The sequence below is a fragment of the Dama dama genome, chromosome 22 (genome assembly GCF_033118175.1).
Source record: "Dama dama isolate Ldn47 chromosome 22, ASM3311817v1, whole genome shotgun sequence".
NCBI classification, from domain to species: Eukaryota; Metazoa; Chordata; class Mammalia; order Artiodactyla; family Cervidae; genus Dama; species Dama dama.
This window is the reverse complement of record NC_083702.1, coordinates 34,072,076-34,091,614: the sequence shown is the minus strand read 5'-3', so window position 1 is coordinate 34,091,614 and position 19,539 is coordinate 34,072,076. Positions and strand designations below refer to the sequence as shown.

The following is a 19,539-nucleotide window of genomic DNA, read 5'->3' as shown; positions in this document are numbered from 1 at the left end:
TATGTATGTGGCTTTTATTTTATTTCAACCAGACTCCTGATCTTGTGACCATAGAATGTTGTTTATTGCCATTTGATTATTATTATGCTATCATAAACTACTCTTTACTGTAGGAGTAGTGCAGAATTTAAATTGCTTTCCGGGAAAGAAGGGAGAACTGAGGAACAAATGTTGGTTTCAGAGGGGAGAAACAGATCCAATCACCAGGTTCCCTTCCTGATCCAAAAAGTTACATTTTATTTACTCTCACTTATGAAACAGTGTGATCATTTTCAGTAAAGTCATAGTTCTTTTCATAGAAAGATATTTGACATAAATAATTATTTAAGGATGAAGGTGACTGAGCTATGATTAACACCAGCACTCAAAGTGCTTGCAAAATATGAGTTGACCTTGCTTAAATTTCAGAAATAAAAGTTAGTACACATAAACACATTTTCTCTTAGCATTGAAAAATTCTAGTCTGTAATCTACCTGCTGGCTAAGAATGGTGGTGGTGGTTTAATCCCTTAGTCATGTCTGACTCTTTGCGACCTTATGGACTGTAGAGCCCACTAGGCTTCTCTGTCCATGGGATTTCCCAGGCAAGAATACTGGAAGGGGTTGCCATTTCCTCCTCGAGGGGATCTTCCTGACCCAGGGATAAAGATAGTGTTTAAAGATTTTTATCAGGGTCTCCTTCTCTAGAAATAGATTTAGTGTTCCTCTGTTTTCCATCTGTTTTCTCTCTACTGCCATCTAGTGGATTAAATGCAAGTTTACCTGTTAATTAAAATCAAGGGAAGGAAATTAAAACATGAAATTTATCCGTGATGATGAGTTATTGTTACTTTTTTTTTAGTAGAGTGTAGGTTGCAAAAAATACAAGAGTGAAAAAAGTCCAGGCATTCATGTGATGTCAGTAATAAAATGCTTATCAGCTTATCCATAAATAAGGTATTTTATTTAGAACATTAGAAGCTAGATACATTATTGATACTGTGTCCTGCATATTGTATTTCTAAATTATGTTGAGAAGCTTAATTCCTTATTACAATGGTCAATAATTTTTTTTTTTTAATGTAAAGCTTCAAAGCCCCCCTGATATGAAGTGTACTTAATTAACTGACAAGTAGATAAAAGTACAGAGATAAGATAGTCAATTTTTATCAAAATTGGGAAGAAAGGCAGATGCGTGTGTTATTCTGGGAATTTCTTTTTCCAAATAATGAAACCAATAAAAGCAAATGGAGTTTAAGTCTCCTCATTCTTTGTAGGGGTGTCCTCTTCAGCCCCCACTAAAGAGCAAACCCAAATGAGCAAAAAAGCCAAAACCTGTTGTTGCTTGCTGGCTGTTTTGCTGAAAGTTTTCACTTTTGTCTCAGGTCCAGAAGATTTGTTAACAAAATAAGTCACTCGTTATATACAAATAAACAATACAAATATCTCTTAGAGAACTGTTGCAGGAAGGGGGACCCTTTCCAGGGCCCGAAACTGTGCTCTTGTCTAACACTCGGAAATGAAGTATCCGAGGAGACACATGTGCTGACAAAGAAGGAGATTTTATTGGGGAAGGGTGCCTGGGTGGAGAGCAGGAGGGTGAGGGAACCCAGGAGAACTGCTCTGCCGCGTGGCTCGCAGTCTTGGGTTTTATGGTGATGGGATTCGTTTCCGGGTAGTCTTTGGCCAATCATTCTAATTCAGAGTCTTTCCTGGTGGCGCACGCATTGCTCAGCCAAGATGGATGCTAGTGAGAGGGATTCTGGGAAGTGGACGGACACCTGGTGTCTCCTTTCGACCTTTCCCGAACTCTTTTCTGGTGGGTGGTGGCTTATTTGGTGGTGACTTATTAGTTCCCTATTCCTTATCAGGATCTCCTATCATAAAACAACTCATGCAAATGGTTACTATGGTACCTGGCCAGGGTGGGTGGTTTCAACCAGTGTGCTTCCCCTAACAGAACTATCTAGTCTACTTTCAATATTCTAACATAAAAGAAAAAAGAAATAGAAACAGCAGTGGGGAGCAATAGTACCTACATCGCCAAATTGGATTTGCCAGCATCCGGACTTAAACAGCACTGGGATGTCTCGTGTGACAGCAGTCTGGAGTTCCAACTAGGCAAAGGTCCCAGGCAGCACATCCGCTTTGTGGGTGAGACTTCAAAGATTGCATTTCTCCCACTTATAATCCCAGGATGCAAATTGATATATCATCATCAGTTCAGTTCAGTTCAGTTGCTCAGTCGTGTCCAACTCTTTAAGACACCATGGACTGCAGTACCCCAGGCTTCCCTGTCCATCACCAATTCCCAGAGCTTGCTCAAACTCATGTCTATTGAGTCAGTGATGCCATCCAACCATCTCATCCTCTGTCATCCCCTCCTCCGGCCTCCAGTCTTTCCCAGCATCAGGGTCTTTTCCAGTGAGTCAGTTCTTCACATCAGATGGCCAAAGTATTGGAGCTTCAGCTTCAGCATCAGTCCTTCCAATGAACATTCAGGATTGATGTCCTTTAGGATTGACTGGTTGGATCTCCTTGCAATCCAAAGGACTCTCAAGAATCTTTTCCAACACCACAGTTCAAGAGCATCAATTCTTCCGCGCTCAGCTTTCTTTATGGTCCAGCTCTCACATCCATACATGACTACTGGAAAAGCCATAGCTTTGACTAGACAGATCTTTGTCAGCAAAGTAATGTCTCTGCTTTTTAATATGCTGTCTAGGTTGGTCATAACTTTCCTCCCAAGGAGTAAGTGTCTTAACTTCATGGCTGCAGTCACCATCTGAGGTGATTTTGGAGCCCAAGAAAATAAAGTCTGTCACTGTTCCCATTGTTTCTCCATCTATTTGCCATGAAGTGATGGGGCCAGATGCCATGATCTTAGTTTTCTAAATGTTGAGTTTTAAGCCAGCTTTTTCACTCTTCTCTTTCACTTTCACCAAGAGACTCTCGTTCTTCTTCCCTTTCTGCCATAAGGGTGGTGTCATCTGCATATCTGAGGCTATTGATATATCATCATCAATCTGTCAGCAAAACTGCAGCTCTGGTATTATGTTATTTTTTTACAATGCTGTTTCCTTTTTTGGAAAAAGAATTGGCAACCCACTCCAGTAGGCTTGCCTGGAGAAACCCCTGGACAAAGGAACCAGGTGGGCTACAGAGGCTGAAAGGACTGAGCAACTAATGCTTGCTTTGTTACGCAAACAATGGAATGTTGGAATGTTTGGAATGTTACCAAGTCCTAGGAGTGGTAGGCCAGACCTCCTCAAGGGACTTGACAAATTCCAAGATCTGCTGCCTCTCTATCTATTGTGTTTCTCTTCTCACACTCACAGCAGGTGTGGCTAACACCCACAGCAGTAGTCAGGGCTGTATCCATGTAGGTCAGAAGCAAGGTCAGAGGCCTGCGCTGCTTTGTCTCTGAAGCCTAAACAAGACTTTAATTTCCCTACCACTGGCTCATTTTTTAATCTTTTTCTTTAATTTGAACTTTTTATTTTGCATTGGAATATAGCCTCTTAGCAATGTTGTGACAGTTTCAGGTGGACTGCAGAGGGACTCAGCCATACATATACACGTGTCCATTGTCCCCCAAACTCTGCTCCCATCCAGGCTGCCACATAACATTGAGCAGAGTTCCCTGTGCTATGCTTTAGATCCTTGTTGAATACAGTTGCGTGTTCTTGTCAATCCTAAACATGCAAACTATCCTTTCACCCCATCCTTCCCTCCCTGGCAACCATAAGTGTATTCTCTCAGTCTGTGAACTGACTCATTTCTTTAACTTGGTACCTGTCACTCTTTATCCTTTTCCTTTGGGGCCAACCAAGCCCTGTGTGACCCTCGGGTTCACATGCTGTGTGAATGGACTCAGCTTCCCATTTCCTAAGCTTCTTATACAAACACATTTTATCATGCTTATTACCTACCTCATTATTCATCTGGGCATAAGTAGTGGGTGAGGCCTCATGAGCTAAAAGGTAGCAGAGGAGATTTAATTGAAATTCAGGGAAAAAAATATAGCCCCATGTCCACTTTCAGCCAGTTTCATTAAATATTAAATATTACCAAAGTCACAAATTAGCTGAATTTGAGTCTCTTCTCATTATTTTCACACCAGATTGCTACCCCATCCAGGCAGACTAGGCTTCTTTTTTGAAGACTCAACGTATGTATTTTATTGACCATGACTTAATATAATAGTCTTAATTTGTTTTCTTACCTGCGTGGCCTGAAACTGTACAGGATAGCCCAGCAACCTTTAATGCCTTTAGAATATATAACCCTCAAAACTTTTTAGTCTCTCAATTTTCCTCTTTAAAAAACAACTGAGGGTAACTACTTTTGTGCTGAAGGAATTTACGATTGCATTGTTGGCTTGTGATTTTCTCAGTGTTTGTGGGGAAGGCCATTTTCTCTCCTTGTCATTCCTAATATGAATTCCTGAGTCCTTCATCCTCTGTCTTTTGGTGGGCAGGGGCCTGGGTGGCGGGGATTTGTTTTGTCTGATGTCTTTGCTTCTAGTGAAGCTACACTCTTGGTGTCTTTTATCTGTCACCATTGGATGTGCTAATGGCACGTTCCCCAGCCCAAGTCTGCTGGCACCAGAGTGTTTTGAATGAAGTAGAGGGGAAAGTTAGAGAAGCAAATATTAGGTTTCAAACCCAAAGACTGAAATCATGTCTAGGTTCTTTCCTTTTTCAGTTCATAATCACTGCAATCCTGAAAGGTATTATATGGCTAGTTGTCAAAAATATATGGCTAGTTGACAATGTACTGGTCTTCCCAGGTAGCTCAGTGGTAAAGAATCCACTGCCAATGCAGGTGCCCCAGGAGACGTGGGTTTGATCCCTGGGTCAGGAAGATCCCCTGGAAGAGGAAATGGCAACCCTCTCCTGTATTCTTGCCTGGGATAATCCCATGTACAGAGGAGCCTGGCGGGCTACCATCCATGAGGTCACAAAAAGTCAGATAGGACCGAGCAACTGAGCACGCACAAAAAACCTACCAATAAAACAATAGACAAATTTGCCTTTCCTTTAAAATCATAACTCTGAAAGCAAAGCAAAATGGAACTAAGTCTTGGTGTTTTCTTCTCAGAAGACCATCAGGCTTTGTGTAACTCAGCTTCAGGAGGAACAGCTGTCATTTGATGGCTTCTGGGAGATGTTACTGATCTGTTCTAGACTTTGAGACTGGCATCTATGTTTTAGATTAACAGTTTTGTGTACTTTTACTATATTCCAGCCTTCTTTGGGAGTCAAGAAGCCGACTAAAGCGCTTCTCTTTGTAATCTTGAGCCCAGTGGGACCTTATTTTTCCAGTGGAAGCTTTAATCCTGTGTCCCTGTGGGCCAACCCGAAGTATGTCAGAGCCTGGAAAGGTGGAACCGGAGACTGCAAGATGGGAGGGTAAGTTGGTCTGTGTTTCTGTCTAAAGGATGGAGTCCCTTGTGACCATTTAGTTATGGCCATTTCACTTCAATACAAATATATGATGTATTAGTATTCACACTGGAATGTTCATTTTTATTTTGTGTTTAGTCTTCAGTGGTTTGAATGTGCTAGTTGTTTGAAGGATAACTTCTGCAGCCCTTTGTAAGGGAGGAGCATTGACCGTTACACATAAGCAAGAACTAAAGTAACTACACCAGGAATGAAATCAGCGCTTTGGATGAACTGCCCGGGATGCTGGTCCCTGGCCGCGGGCTGACAGTTGGCATTCGAGAGCATCTGGTGTCAGGGCCCATGCTCTCAGTCGGCTCCAAGGAGTCCTGTCTGGAGAAGGTGCCTGCTTCACTGAAGTGCTGTCTTCATTCTCGCAGATTGCAACCCAATCTGCTGCCAACTGGCTGTGGGACAGCCCTGCTTTGGCTCGGTCAGGCCAGTCTCATAGGCCATATGTAGCTGGCTGGAAATAAAAGAGTATTTGAAAGCGTTAGACGATTTCAGGGGTGGACTTGGCCGTGAATCGGGAATGCCCCGACGGGTGAACAAGGATAGCCGGGTTACCCAGCGTGGCTCTTCCTTTGAAAGAGCACCAGCTGGCCTGCAAGCTGACTCAGTGGCAGTCTTCTGGGCCCTGGTGCAAACTGTAGAGTCTCAGAGCCCTGGGAGAGAGGAAGGATGTGGTGCTGACATGCCAGAGAGATCTTGACAGCTGGCTTTGAACCCTCCATAGACTTTCTCTATTTCTCACTTTTCTACCCGCAAAAAGGCGTGGTGGTAAAATGCTACGTCCTATCATCCCTACTGGCATTCACTCACTAACTGAAGTCCCTCATCGGGTCAGAAAAATTCTGATGGTGGTGGCTTGGTCGCTAGGTTGTGTCTGACTCTTGCAACCCCATGGACTGTAGCATGCCAGGCTCTTCTGTCCATGAAATTTTCCAGGCAAGAATACTAGAATAGGTTGCCATTTCCTCCTCCAGGGGATCTTCCCAACCCAGGGATGAAACCCAGGTATCCTGCATTGTAGGCAGATTCTTTACTGACTGAGCTATGAGGGAAGCCCAGAAAAAAAAAAAAAATCTGATGGAGTTCATTAAATAAACTAAGTCACTTTTTTCCCTGTTAGATATCCTTCCTAAGTCCTAGACTAGACAGGCCAAAAACTTTTTTGTTTGCTCTCTTGATGGCTTTTTTGCTTTTTCAGACTTATTCACAGGGCATATCTGTATTACTCTATTAAGATTTCTCTCAGAGTACATATTGCAGTAAAGCAACAGTCTTGATGAAGAGATAACTTAAAATTTTTTCTTCTTTGAATCTTACTCTTTTTTTTTTTTTTTTTTCATTTATTAGTTGGAGGCTAATTATTTTACAATATTGTAGTGGTTTTTGCCATACTTTGACATGAATCAGCCATGGATTTACATGTGTTCCCCATCCTGAACCCCCCTCCCACCTCCCTCCCCATCCCATCCCTCTGGGTCATCCCAGTGCACCAGCCCTGGGCACTTGTCTCATGCATCCAACCTGGACTGGCGATCTGTTTCACACTTGATTTAAAAAAAAAAAAAAACTTACTCTCTAGCTCCCCCTACCTGCCTAGGGAAAAGATAATATGGGGACGCAGAAATTGCAGGGAATCCTTTAGTTTGGTGTCTGGGCAGATGGTTATTTGTTACAAAGAGGATATTGAGGCAGGCTCATAGAATATACAATCATTAAAAAACAATTAAAAATCAATACTTTCTGTACAACGCAAAGACTGAACTCCGGTGTTACTACGAACAGCAAGTATTTCAATATTGTCTCATCAGTTATAACAAGTGTACCCCACTAGTGTGAGATGTTAATAAGAAGGGAAATAGAAATTGAGGAATAAGAGTTATAGAAGCTCTGTTTTTTGGTCAGGTTTTCTGTAATCTGAAACTTCTCTAAGAAATAAAGCGAACTATAAAATAAATTACTAGTTTGACTCATTAGGCTCACGTGGACCAGAATCAGTGGACTTGAAATTTCTTAGAGAAGAGAATATTGAACCTCATACATAAAAACAAAATTGGCAAGAGGGCAGGCGTGAAGCAGAGGGTGGATTTGTCACACACCTGCCTGTGGTTTCCAAGAGTTTCAAAGCTCTCTGCTCCTGTGCTCCCAACCTGGAGGATCACAGGGAAACAAATGATTTTGCATCTACCGTCATTCAGTTTAGTTAACAAAGGCATTTGGCGGCGACCTTAGATTTATGTGTTATTGTTTTTTTCTAGACCTAACTTATTCAATGCTGTGCTATGCTTAGTCGCTCAGTCGTGTCTGACTCTTTGCAACCCCATGGACGGTAGCCCGCCAGGCTCCTCTGTCCATGGGGATTCTCCAGGCAAGAATGCTGAAGTGGGTTGCCATGCCCTCCTCCAACTTATTCAATAGTTACCTTCTAATCTTTTTTTAGTATCCCTGTAGTCAATTGGTAGTTATTAAATGTCTGTTGACTTTCACAAGCTCAAGAATTTTCTGCTTTCTGTCTAAGTGAATCTGAGGAAGAGAGAGAATATATGGTTTTTTTTTTAATTCTAAAATTAAATTTTTAATCTTAGAACTTTTAAACTTAGATTAATTTAAATTCTAAGCCTTAGTTTGCTCATTGATAAAGTGAGGGTAATAATGCCCACTTTACCTGTGAGGATGAAGGAGGACAATGTGAAGTGCCTAGGATCCTGGCTGGCACTTAGGGAGCTCTCAACAAGTATGGAATCAGAACCTAGCAGTTTCCAGCGTGGACTTGGGAATCAGAGATACCCACTAACCGTGCACATATCTGCATGATCTTATGCAATTAAGTCCTTTCTCCCTACAAGTCCTCAAAAGTATAATAACATCTAGGGTTGTGTTGAGACAATTTGTTGAATAATGGAGTTCAGAACCTAGTACCCTGCCTGGTAGATGGTACTGTCTCAACAAACAGTTTATATTATGAGGCTCTCTTTCTTTCTGGTTTTACCTCCTGGACTCTCTCCTAGGAACAATCAATTAGATTGCACATAATAGGATTTACTCTTTTGGAGGGATGTATTCAATATTCCTAGTCTCCCAGATTCTATGTTAAAATTATATGTAGACAGTTTTCCCGCTTTTTCATTTTCCTCTTTCCTCCAAGGACATGTGTTTTCCTTCTTAGTATTGGCAGCATGTGGAAGGAAGCCCAAGTATATTACCAAAGTATCAGTAACCCAGTGGACATCACCTGAGAGAGAATTTTGATACACATTTGTATTCAGGGAAAAACATAGCTATAAATGGACTTCTCTGGGCTCAGTGGTAAAGAATCCACTTGTCAGTGAGGCAGATGCAGGTTCAACCCCTGAGTCAGGAAGATCCCCTGGAGGAGATGGCAACCCACTCCAGTATTCTTGCTTGGGAAGTCCCATGGACAGAGGAGGCAGGTGGACTATAGTCCATGGTGTCACAAAAGAGTCGCATATAACTTAGCAACTAAGTAACAAGAAATAGATGTTAAAGAGCTGCATCTGGGCCTGTTGGCTCCAAAGCCAGGCTCTGTCTACCAAACTCTCCCTGGGTTTATACTCCTTAAAAAGTATTCATAATTGAACCCAGTTACTGCGCATTTGCCATTAGTTCTGAATATGGGTGGTCTGACGTTTTATGGTCCTTAAAAATGAAAGCCTCCTGAATATTAGAATTGTGTCATCTCCAGACTGGCTAGTAATTTACATTTCATTGCCTGTGTTTTGAAGTATACATGTTGAGGGTCTTTTAAAGGAATCTGAACACCTTGGTGTAAGTCAATCTCATCATTCCCCAGATTGTATGATATCTATTTCCCATAGCTTTCTAGAATACTTCAGTTATTAGTCACTAGTCTTTGAGTTACAGGTCAGAAGACTAGCTCAATCCATCTTGAGCAGAGAAGGGATTGACTGGCTCATGTTAGTAGGATGGTAGCTGTGGACCAATAAGAGCTCGAATCATTGTCACCAGGTTGCTTTGCCCTTGCATATGTCCTGCTCATGCTACTTTCACCCCAGTCTCTCTCTTCCCTCCTTTTCCCTCTCTTTCCATCCCTCCTTTTCCCTCTCTTTCCATCCTTCCCCCATCTCTTGTCAAAGCTTCTGGCTATGTGTTAGCCTAAGGCTCTCCTACTTCAGATGTCTTCTCCTTTGAATGCTGGTGATCATGGATACAAGAGACCCAGCATCATAGCAGACAAGCTGCCACCATTCTCAAAGGGAGAAAATACATCTTTCAAAGGGCTTTTTGGTACATTGAAATGAATGAGTGAGTAAACTCAAAGAAGAACTTAGGAGCAACTTAGTTACTTGCCCACCCTGGACTTCTGTGTCCTTCACTATCTCTGAGAATTTGCTCAGATTCACATCCATTGAGTCAGTGATGTTATCCAACCAGCTCATCCTCTGCTGCCCTCTTCTTCTTTTGCCTTCAATCTTTTCCCAGCATCATGGTCTTTTCCAGTGAAAAGGACTAGAACCTTGGAACAAGGGAAAAAGTAGCATGCCTCCAAAATGAAATAATTCATGTAAAATTGATTGGCATGTGAAAAAAATACTCAATAACTTTTAAGTGTTGTTAACTTGGCTCTTCACCTGTGTTCTCTCTTTTCAAGTTAGAATTGCAGCAATTTTTCTTTGCTCTCTCTCAAATGAATGCAGTTAGACCATGTAGATTCTCTAATGTGTTTCCTCTAATATTATGCAGTTAACTGGAGAGGATATATAATTAAGAACCATGCTTGAATTAAAGACTTGCTGGGAGGTAGGGGCTGAAGTATATTCGTAATCATGTGTTTCCTCTTTCTTAAAAGGAATTATGGCTCATCTCTTTTTGCCCAATGCGAAGCAGTGGAAAATGCGTGTCAGCAGGTTCTGTGGCTCTATGGAGAAGATAATCAAATAACTGAAGTTGGAACTATGAATCTTTTTCTTTATTGGATAAATGAAGATGGAGGTAATTCACTCAGATTTCAGCTCTCTGCTATTTTTTAATCATTTTCAGTGGGATTGGAGAGAAAGGAACTAAAACCTTAGAACAAGAGAATGAGTAGCACACTTCCAAGATCTTAAGATTTTCTGTGCTTTCGCTGTCCAGGTATACATGAGTTTAAGTTTACAGTATTTACAAAGATTTTTGGCTTTGTTTTTTGGCTTTAGATGTACTTACTTTTGAGTTGTCAACTTAAGGACTTTAAATCTCCACTATTTGAAAATGTGCTGCCTTATCCTTTTTATTATCTTAACATTTTTCCTATCTGATTATTTCAGTGGTCATTTACTATGCATGCATGCATGCTCAGTTGCTTCAGCCGTGTCCGACTCTTTGTGACCTCATGGATTACCATCCATGAAGCCCACTAGGCTTCTCTGCCCATGGCATTTCCCAGGCAAGAATACTGGAGTGGGTTACCATGTTCTCCTCCAGGGACTCTTCCCAACCCAGGGACTGAACACACCTCTCCTCCATAGCAGGTGGATTCTTTACCTCTGAGCCACTGGGGAAGCCTGTGGTCGTTTATCATATACTATGTATAAGACACTGTAGTGTTAAACATAGTCTACTGTTTTTACTGATACGAAATTTAGTACACTCTCTTGTTGTAATTCATTTAACAATCATTGCCCTTTCTACATATTTTGATAATATATTAGAAGCCTTCCAGATTTACACTGGAGCTCTATTTGAGTAAAGGACACCGTTTTTAGGACAAATTGGTCTTATTTGGGGATTGTATTTAGATTGTGGTTCATTTAAGACCATTAACATATATCTACTACAAAAATCAGTACGTCTTTATTACCTTTAATATCCTGAATGCTCACTTTCCTTCTTTGCAGTTCTTTTTTTTAAATTAGTTGGCAGAAACCACAGACTAGAAATGTAAAATGGTAACTTTCCAAATGTGGCTCCTCTGTCTATGGGATTCTCCAGGCAAGAATACTGGAGTGGGTAGCCATTCCCTTCTCCAGGGGATCTTCCCAAGCCAGAGATCAAACCCGATTCTCCTGCATTGTAGGCAGATTCTTTACAGTCTGAGCCACCAGGGAAAGCCCAAATGTAAAATGATAAGTTTCCAAAGATTGAGTTGAGTTTGAACAATTTTTTGGCCAACCCAATACTGCTGAAATCTTGGTATTGGTTTTAATTCAGATGTTAAATGAAATTTTAATTTTAAAGCAGATACAGTAGCCTCTATTGCTCTTTTGTTATTTGGCTGCAACTAGAGGGAAATGGTGATTCAGATGTGGCTGACTTCAGAGCTAATTTGAGCATTGCTTTCAGAGAATTACAAGATGAGCCTTATATTCCAGTCACAGCGAGAATAAACAGAAGGTGTGGTGAGTACACCATGTTCTGGGATTGATCCTTGGTAACTCTTGGCATATGAAAAGCCAGATATAGATTATGTTTGTCCTTCCATACCTGGCTGTTTGTAACTGACACTCTTAAAAAACAAAATTTGTACTGGAATATTTGTGATTTCTAATTTGGAGTTTTGCGTATGACATATATCAAAAGCTGTGCCTGAAGGTTGACAGCCACTGTTGAACTCTGTATATAGGAGATAATAAATTGATTCAGCTCATTCTTTCCATCTACCCACTGCCATCCCCATCGCCAAGAAAACCCACGCAAACCCAAACAAAACCAGTGACATCATACAGACAGAAGTGGCACCATCCTTATTTATGGATGGGAGATGTCAGAATTTAAGCACAGTCTGAATCAGAGCTACATGATTTAACCAGAAATACCAGAAACTGTCCTGGTGAAAAATGACCCCTTATGCAAACAATAATCATGAACCGTTTCCATGGCTTTTAAAGGTCAGAAGAGAATTGAATGAATTTGTCTTCTGGCTCTTCTAAAATGTACAAGACCTTGAGAGTTCCTATTCAGGTTATGAGATAAGTATAGTTTTAATGTGAAGATGCTCCTTCAGTTTGAGGGTGTTCACTGACAGATCAGATAAAATTTAAAGTAAGGAGAAAGGAAATGGAACAAATGTTTGAGCAGTACTCTGAAAGAAGTGAGGGAAATGTCAGGAATAATCTTTGGCCTTAAAAAGAAAACAGACATTGCAGTAACTCTAGTAACTTTGATTTATACTGTGTGGCTTTAGGAAAAGACAAAGAATAATGTGTTGAAAATCAGCAAAATGTTGAGTTTTTTCCCCAAAAAGCTTTCCAGTAAGAGTTACAAGCAGAGTTCTTTCCATGAGCACCCACTCTCACCATTCCTTTGGGCCAAGGTAGCTGCTGCCACAGTGCTGTGCCCTATTTTGTGGCACTTGGCTTGGAACTCATGGGTTTTTTTGGTTTTGTTTTTAAACTGAAGTATAGTTGATTTACAAGGTTGTGTTAGTTTCAGGTGTATATCAAAGTGATTCAGTGTATGTGTATGTTTATATTCTTTTTGAAATTCTTTTCCCTTATAGGTTATTACAACGCTGAGTAGAGTTCCTTGTGTATACAGTAGGTCCTTTTTGAGTGTCTTTTCATGTGGGTTTTGATTCCATAACCACAGCCCTGATTGTAAGATCACATGGCCCCCAATTCTTCTTTATTTCATTGATGAGTCATATGACATACACACTTGCTGTTCACTGTTGAGAAAGCAGTATTATCTAACACTAGACACTGGAACTACTGTGAAAGTAGGATGGGATTGTCGTGGCTGAGTTTCAGAGTGAGTCTGGGATGCATTTACACCAGATCTGCTCAGAGTACCCTTGCTGGGTGGCTGCTTACTCACCGCTTTCAAGTCTTTGCCACACACCCCATTCTCAGTAAGGCTTTTCTTGGATACCTTAATACAAATCTTCAACTCTCTCCCAACACTCCCCATCACCTTCTTTTTCCCCCCTTTCATCACCTAACATGCTATTTAATATAATTGTTTGCCTCTGCTCATTAGAAAGTGAGCAAGGAGTTACATCGATTTTGTTCACTGCTGTGTCCCTCATACTTAGAATGGCCAACAGCACTGATGCTGACACTGATACTGATGCTCAGCATATATTGTTGAATGAATGAATGACTGTGCTGTTGGTGTTTGGGTCATTAACAGAAACCCACATTCCTGGTTCCCATTAGTGCTTGAATTTGGGAAGTCAGATGAATCCTGCTGTTACTGCTTCTAAACTCTTCATCTCCCCCAAATGATTTCTCTGTCAAAAACAAGCTGTGTTCGTAGGCTCTGTTTTCCTCCTGTTGAGCAATCTGGAGCTCATTCTGGCTCCTGTAAGCTTGTTTGTGGTTGCAGAGGAAAATGAATATTTCTCACCCAAATGTTGTCATGTCATCATCTCTGTCTGGCAACCAGAGAAGCAGATGTTCTGTTCCTTGACCTCAGGCTAGTGGTTACAGATTTGGGTGTTACATATGTTTCACAAAACTGCATTTGCACAGGCGGGGCCACTGTTTTCATTGAACTTTATGCAGTCTTAGGAGGAGGGCATGGCAACCCATTCCAGTATTCTTGCCTGGAGAATACCATGGACAAAGGAGCCTGGTGGGCTACAGTCCATGAGGTCACAAAGAGTTGGATACGACTGAAGTGACTTAGCACATGCAGTCTTAGAGCCCAGCAAGCTTTAGGGGAGGTCCAGTATGGGGGCACTAGAAGTGTTGGTTTATATGTGAGGGGTGTATGTGTGTGCATGCACATATAGATCTGTACATCCGCGTATCCAGCTTGCTTGCTATTGCAAAACATGTGTTTATTTTGAGATCAAAGTAGCCCCCAAAACATTGCCAAGAACAAATTTACTTTTGAAACAGTGGTTTTCAGCAGATGATTTTTTGATTCAAAATTAGAAGAAATCGTACTACTATACCCTAGCAAAGAGGATTTTTTTTTTTTAACTCAAAAACATTGAGTATGTATTACATAATCATTACAGTGGTATGTATTACATACCACTCTGGGCCAGGCATGTTGCTGAGTTTTGGGGACATAGGAATAAACATCGAGTCTTGGCATTCCAGAGAGCTGTGTTGTTGTTGGGGACGTCTCACATGGCCACAGTGGAGTGGATGAGTCCAGAGCACAGTCTACAAAAGGAAAGGGGGGTGGCCACAGTGTTCAGAGACTTGAGTGCTGACATTGTTCCCCAGTGTCACCAACCTTGGGAAGTCACATGTTTCTTCAGCCTCAGTTTTTCCTTCTGTAAAACAGGACTGTGCTAGGTGATCTCTAAAGTCCTTTTAGGCTGCATCAAGTGGCTCTGGAACTCAAAGACTGATTTCTACCCAACTTTTGCTACCCAGCGATCCTTTCCAGCATCACTTGTGAAGTCCTCTGCAGACACATGACCAGCAACACATCTGTTCTAAAGTTCAACATCTATATAAAGTGATGGTTTAAGGCTCGAATTTCTCACTAGATTCAGCTTGCTGGGTGCCAGAGGTGAGGAGGAATGTTGAGTACCAGAGGCATCCTTCTGTAAGGAGACTGGCTGGTGTGCTACATTCTTTTGTTTTTTTTTTGGTAAGATTTATTTATTTTTGGGTGTACTGGGTCTTTGTTGCTGCAGCGGGGGTTGTTTGTTGCAGTGCTCAGGCTTCTCGCAGGGGATGGCTTCTCTTGTTGTGGAGCACGGGCTCTAGATGCATGAGCTTCAGTGATTATGGCACTCGGACTCAGTGGTCATGGCACATAGGCTTAGTTTAATTGTCCCATGGCTTGTGGGATCTTCCCCAGCCAGGGACTGAACCTATGTTCCCTGCATTGGCAGGCAAATTCTCAACTGCTAGGCCCCCAGGGAAGCCCCACACTGAGTCTGGCAGACAGGTCATCATGCCAACTTGCACTGTGGTTGGGAGTATCTGCAGTCATTCTCTTAGTAGACCAATGTCTTGGCTTTGGCCCTGTGGGTCACCCCTGGAGTGTTATTTTGTTGTTTGGATTTCTTTTTGTCTTCTTCCTTTATGTTTTCTTTATTAGGCATATACATGCTTGAGTCCGCCCTGAATGCTTACATTCGAATTTCAGAGAGTGAAGTCAACATCTCCATACTTGATGTGATGCTCCTCCATGGCTGAATGTCACCCTGGATAGACTTGTCAAGGCCAGCGTGGGCGCGGTGACAGCCTGAGTGGGCATGCATACCTCTTAGGACAGGGTTACCCCACAGTACTCTTAGAAGGTTTGGTAATGCCCAGTATTTCTGGATAAGAGTCTACCTACATTTTCCTAATCACAACCAGCTTTAATCTTTTGACTTTGCAATGTTTTTTGACTTTTGGATTGTTGCTCTTTGGAGTATTTTATAAGTCTTATTGTTTGTTAGTGGGAAACCATCTCATTTTTCACTGGTTAAGGATAAATTGAAGGTGGTAGGATGACTGCTTGGGCTTCCCTGATGGCTTAGTGATAAAGAATCCACCTGACAATGTAGGAGATGCAGGTTCAACCTCTGGGCAGGAAGATCCCCTGGAGAAGGAAATGGCAACCCACTCCAGTATTCTTGCCTGAAAAATCCCATGGACCTTGAGGAGCCTGGTGGGCTATAGTCCATGGTGTTGCAAAGAGTCGGACACAGCTTAGTGACTAAACAGCAGAAGGATAACGGATTTTCTTTCATTTTCTTTTTTCTGCCTTTTTTTTTTTTTTTTTTTTAAGAAAACATAAGGATCTACCTGAAGTATGAGTTGATTTGGAAATTTTAACAGTATAGAACAGTGGCCCCCTTTTCGTGTTTGTTACCAGAAAAATAGCAAGAAGTGTTTTAAAAAATAACAAGAAGTATTTGTTGTTTAAAAAAGCATCTAATAAAGTCTGAAACTATTCCAATTTCTAATTGATAGAAGAAGAACTGGCAACTCCTCCGCTAGATGGCATCATTCTTCCAGGAGTGACGAGGCAGAGCATCCTGGACTTGGCACACAAGTGGGTGGGTACCTTCGGCATGAACTGCTTTTATAAAAGCATGAAATGAAAAGGAGTCAGAATAAGTCCAGCTTAGTGTTGAAATAATATCCTGTAGTTCCAACCAACATTATCTTATCTTTAAATCATAACTTGAGTGAAAAAAACTCTTCTAGAAGGACTGTCTTGGCAAGACTGTCAAATAAGTACTGTTTATAGGGAAGGGCAGGCAGAAACCAGTTTAGCAAGTTGTCCTAGTAAAGAAGTATTCTAGTACTAGACTCAAGCTTTGTGCCAGGTGTTTCCTATCAATTCACCTGGTTTATCCTCCGTGTACTTTCTTTTCGCCAGCCTTTTAAAATCTAAACACTCAAGTAAATGTAAAGTTGTTTTCAGTAGCCCTTCTGATTCACATGACACAGACAAGTCTGTTAAACCATTCGGTATTGGAAATGACTTCGCATATTCAAGATGAATATTGAATGAGTTGGTTAATCTGGCAAAGATTCTTGGATGGGACTTTTGACCCATGTGTTGAAATGGTCTCCAGGGGACAAGAAAAGGCTTTGAACATACTGTGGTCAAACAGTGTTAATAGGACAAATGTTTAGAAATACACATATCTAGGAGAGTACAGTTTCTTTGGAAAAGGCTTTGGAAGTAGAGAAAATGTGCTATAAATAATTCTACAAAACCCTGAAGTAGACAAGACCCAACTGCCACATGCTGGCTGGCACATTGGGCATGACATTTACAAACTGTTGGTATAATTTCAAACAGCTTGCCCTGTCCTAAATATGTTTGCAATTGGAAAGATGTATTTTCCAAGCTCAGTAATTTTTGTTTCATTAAAGAGAAAAATCAACCAAGTACAGAAGGTTTGATGACAAGTTGCAAGTGGAAATGCTTTCCCACACTAATGATTTGCTCGCATGAAAAATAGGTTATTATGGAGGAAGTTTTTTCTTGACTCCTTAGCTATAATTTATTTTTAAAACTGTGAGACATACACGCCAAGAGGCATGTGGGGGGTTACCAGTATTTGCCAGACAGGGGGAAATTGTCCAAAGATAAAGGAGGGTGAGGAGAGGAAAAACAATTCTGTTTATTTACAGGAGATTATTTTTTTTTCTTTTCCAGAACACAGAACTCAGCTTTAACTTGGCTGATTTTCTGGAGTTTATTTATTTATTTATTTACTTACCTTTGTACGACTTAATTGTAGTTGCAGACTGAGATACATTGAAACTTACAAAAAGCCAAATTTCTATTGCAGGCATATTTTTTCTTATCTTTCCAAATATACTTATAGCATGAAGCAATCTTCTTCTAATGCTTTGAATCTTGCCAAGGACTATGATTTCCATTTGTATCTGTTGTGGACTTGTACATTAAAAAAAATGCTCTCTTCTTACTTGAAGTATCCATGCTTTGATGCCCTTAATTCAAATAGCCTCTTGACCAGCTTTTTTTTTTAGCTTTAACTACTAACAAAGAATGAGAATTAAACAGATTAAAGAATAAGTATGAAACAGTTAGTTTAAACACAGCTTAAAAGCATCAGGTGTTTTTTTTTTTCCCACTTCCTATCCTTGAGCAGATGTTCAAATAATTCAGAGGAAGTTGAGGAAAGGGTATACCAATAATTCTGTGATGAAACTCAACCTAAAATGGCATCAGAGAAAAAGAAGAGGATTACTGCCGTAAAGTCAACTGAATCAGTGAAATTAGGGGAAAAAAAACACGCAGTGTAATTTCTCAAATATGCTATCTATGTATGTTTTAAAATAATGAAATATTTCAAATATTTAAACTCAGCCCCTGTTTCTACTCTGTAAAAGACACAGTAGGAAGAGGACTAGATTTGGAGTCAGTCAGATCAGACCTGAGTTCAAATCCAATTTCTGCCATTTCCTAGCTGTGAGGTCTCAGGGGTGTCATTCAATGTCCTTGAACCTTAATTTGCTTATCTGTAAAATAGGGTGATAGTACCCACCTTAAAAATTAGAGAACGTGGTATGTAACTGATGCTCACTAAATAGTGGCTCTAATTACTAATATTAGATAATAATGTACTTTGTCTTATGATAAAGAGGGTTTGGAACACACATTAAGTAACACTGGAGTGTATCAGCTTGTGAAACTTTGGCCATGATAACAAACAAAAGGCAGAAAAGAAAGCAAGTGTTAAAATATACCGTGTACTTTATCATGCTCATCTTATATTTTATATTCTGGTCATCTCATTTAGAGATGCTGTGACCTTGGAGTAGGTTGCTTAGCATCTTGGTGTGTTTCCCAAAAGATGATGTCACTCTTTCCAGCTTTTCTTTGAAACATGATTATGACATTGTTTCAGTTCAGTCAGAAGGTAAAGTAGAAAGGTCTGTACCTCAGGGCATTTTTTGCATGTCTTTTCCTTAAATAAATAAATAAATATATGTATGTGTGTATATATATATATAATCTATTTTTTAGTTGAAGGATAATTGCTTTACAGAATTTTGCTGTTTTTTTCTGCCAAATAACATGAATCAGCCCTAGGTATATATCTGTCCCCTCCCTCTTGAATTATATTTGTTTTTATTTCTATTCCAAACAGGGTGAATTTAAGGTATCCGAGAGATACCTCACCATGGATGACTTGACCACAGCTGTGGAGGAGAACCGGGTGAGGGAGATGTTTGGTTCAGGTACCGCCTGTGTGGTTTGCCCTGTTTCGACTATACTGTACAAGGGTGAGGTAAGACATTGTTTCTTCACTTCCTGTCATTTTCAAACATTTGCCTATAATTTAACTCTTTGGATACATATATGGACAAAATGTTAGTTGGCCTCAGGATGCAAAGGATTTTTTAAAGAACTTGATATTCTGTTAACTGAGGCAGTTGTCTTTATGAACCTGTGTTAGCAAGTGACTTATTCATTTTTCCAGTGGTTTTCTGAAAGCTCTAACAGTTTCATCCTTGGTTATCATACCTGTCTTAAGTATGCCAATAGGCTTATACTCATCTAGCATCTCGCTAAGGAAGGTCTTGTTGTTCAGTCACTAAGTTGGGTCTGACTCTGCTACCCCATGGGCTGTAGCCTGCCAAGCTCCTCTGTCCATGGGATTCTCCAGGCAAGAATACTGGAGTGGGTTGCCATATTCCAATCCAGGGAATCTTCCCAGACTAGATATCGAACATGAGTCTCCTGCATTAGCAGGTCCATC

General features: G+C 40.7%; 1 protein-coding gene across 4 annotated transcripts in view; it reads left to right on the top strand.

Moving 5' to 3' along the window:
* The window catches only part of BCAT1 (branched chain amino acid transaminase 1), a 122,474-nt gene that overhangs the window by 91,601 nt on the left and 11,334 nt on the right, over positions 1–19,539 (top strand). For all 4 annotated transcript variants that reach the window (XM_061125142.1, XM_061125139.1, XM_061125141.1 and 1 more), the window contains exons 6-9: positions 5,230–5,393; positions 10,264–10,406; positions 16,265–16,350; positions 18,928–19,068. In XM_061125142.1, the coding sequence (XP_060981125.1) occupies positions 5,230–5,393; positions 10,264–10,406; positions 16,265–16,350; positions 18,928–19,068 (534 nt within the window). The remainder of the gene's footprint in view (positions 1–5,229; positions 5,394–10,263; positions 10,407–16,264; positions 16,351–18,927; positions 19,069–19,539) is intronic.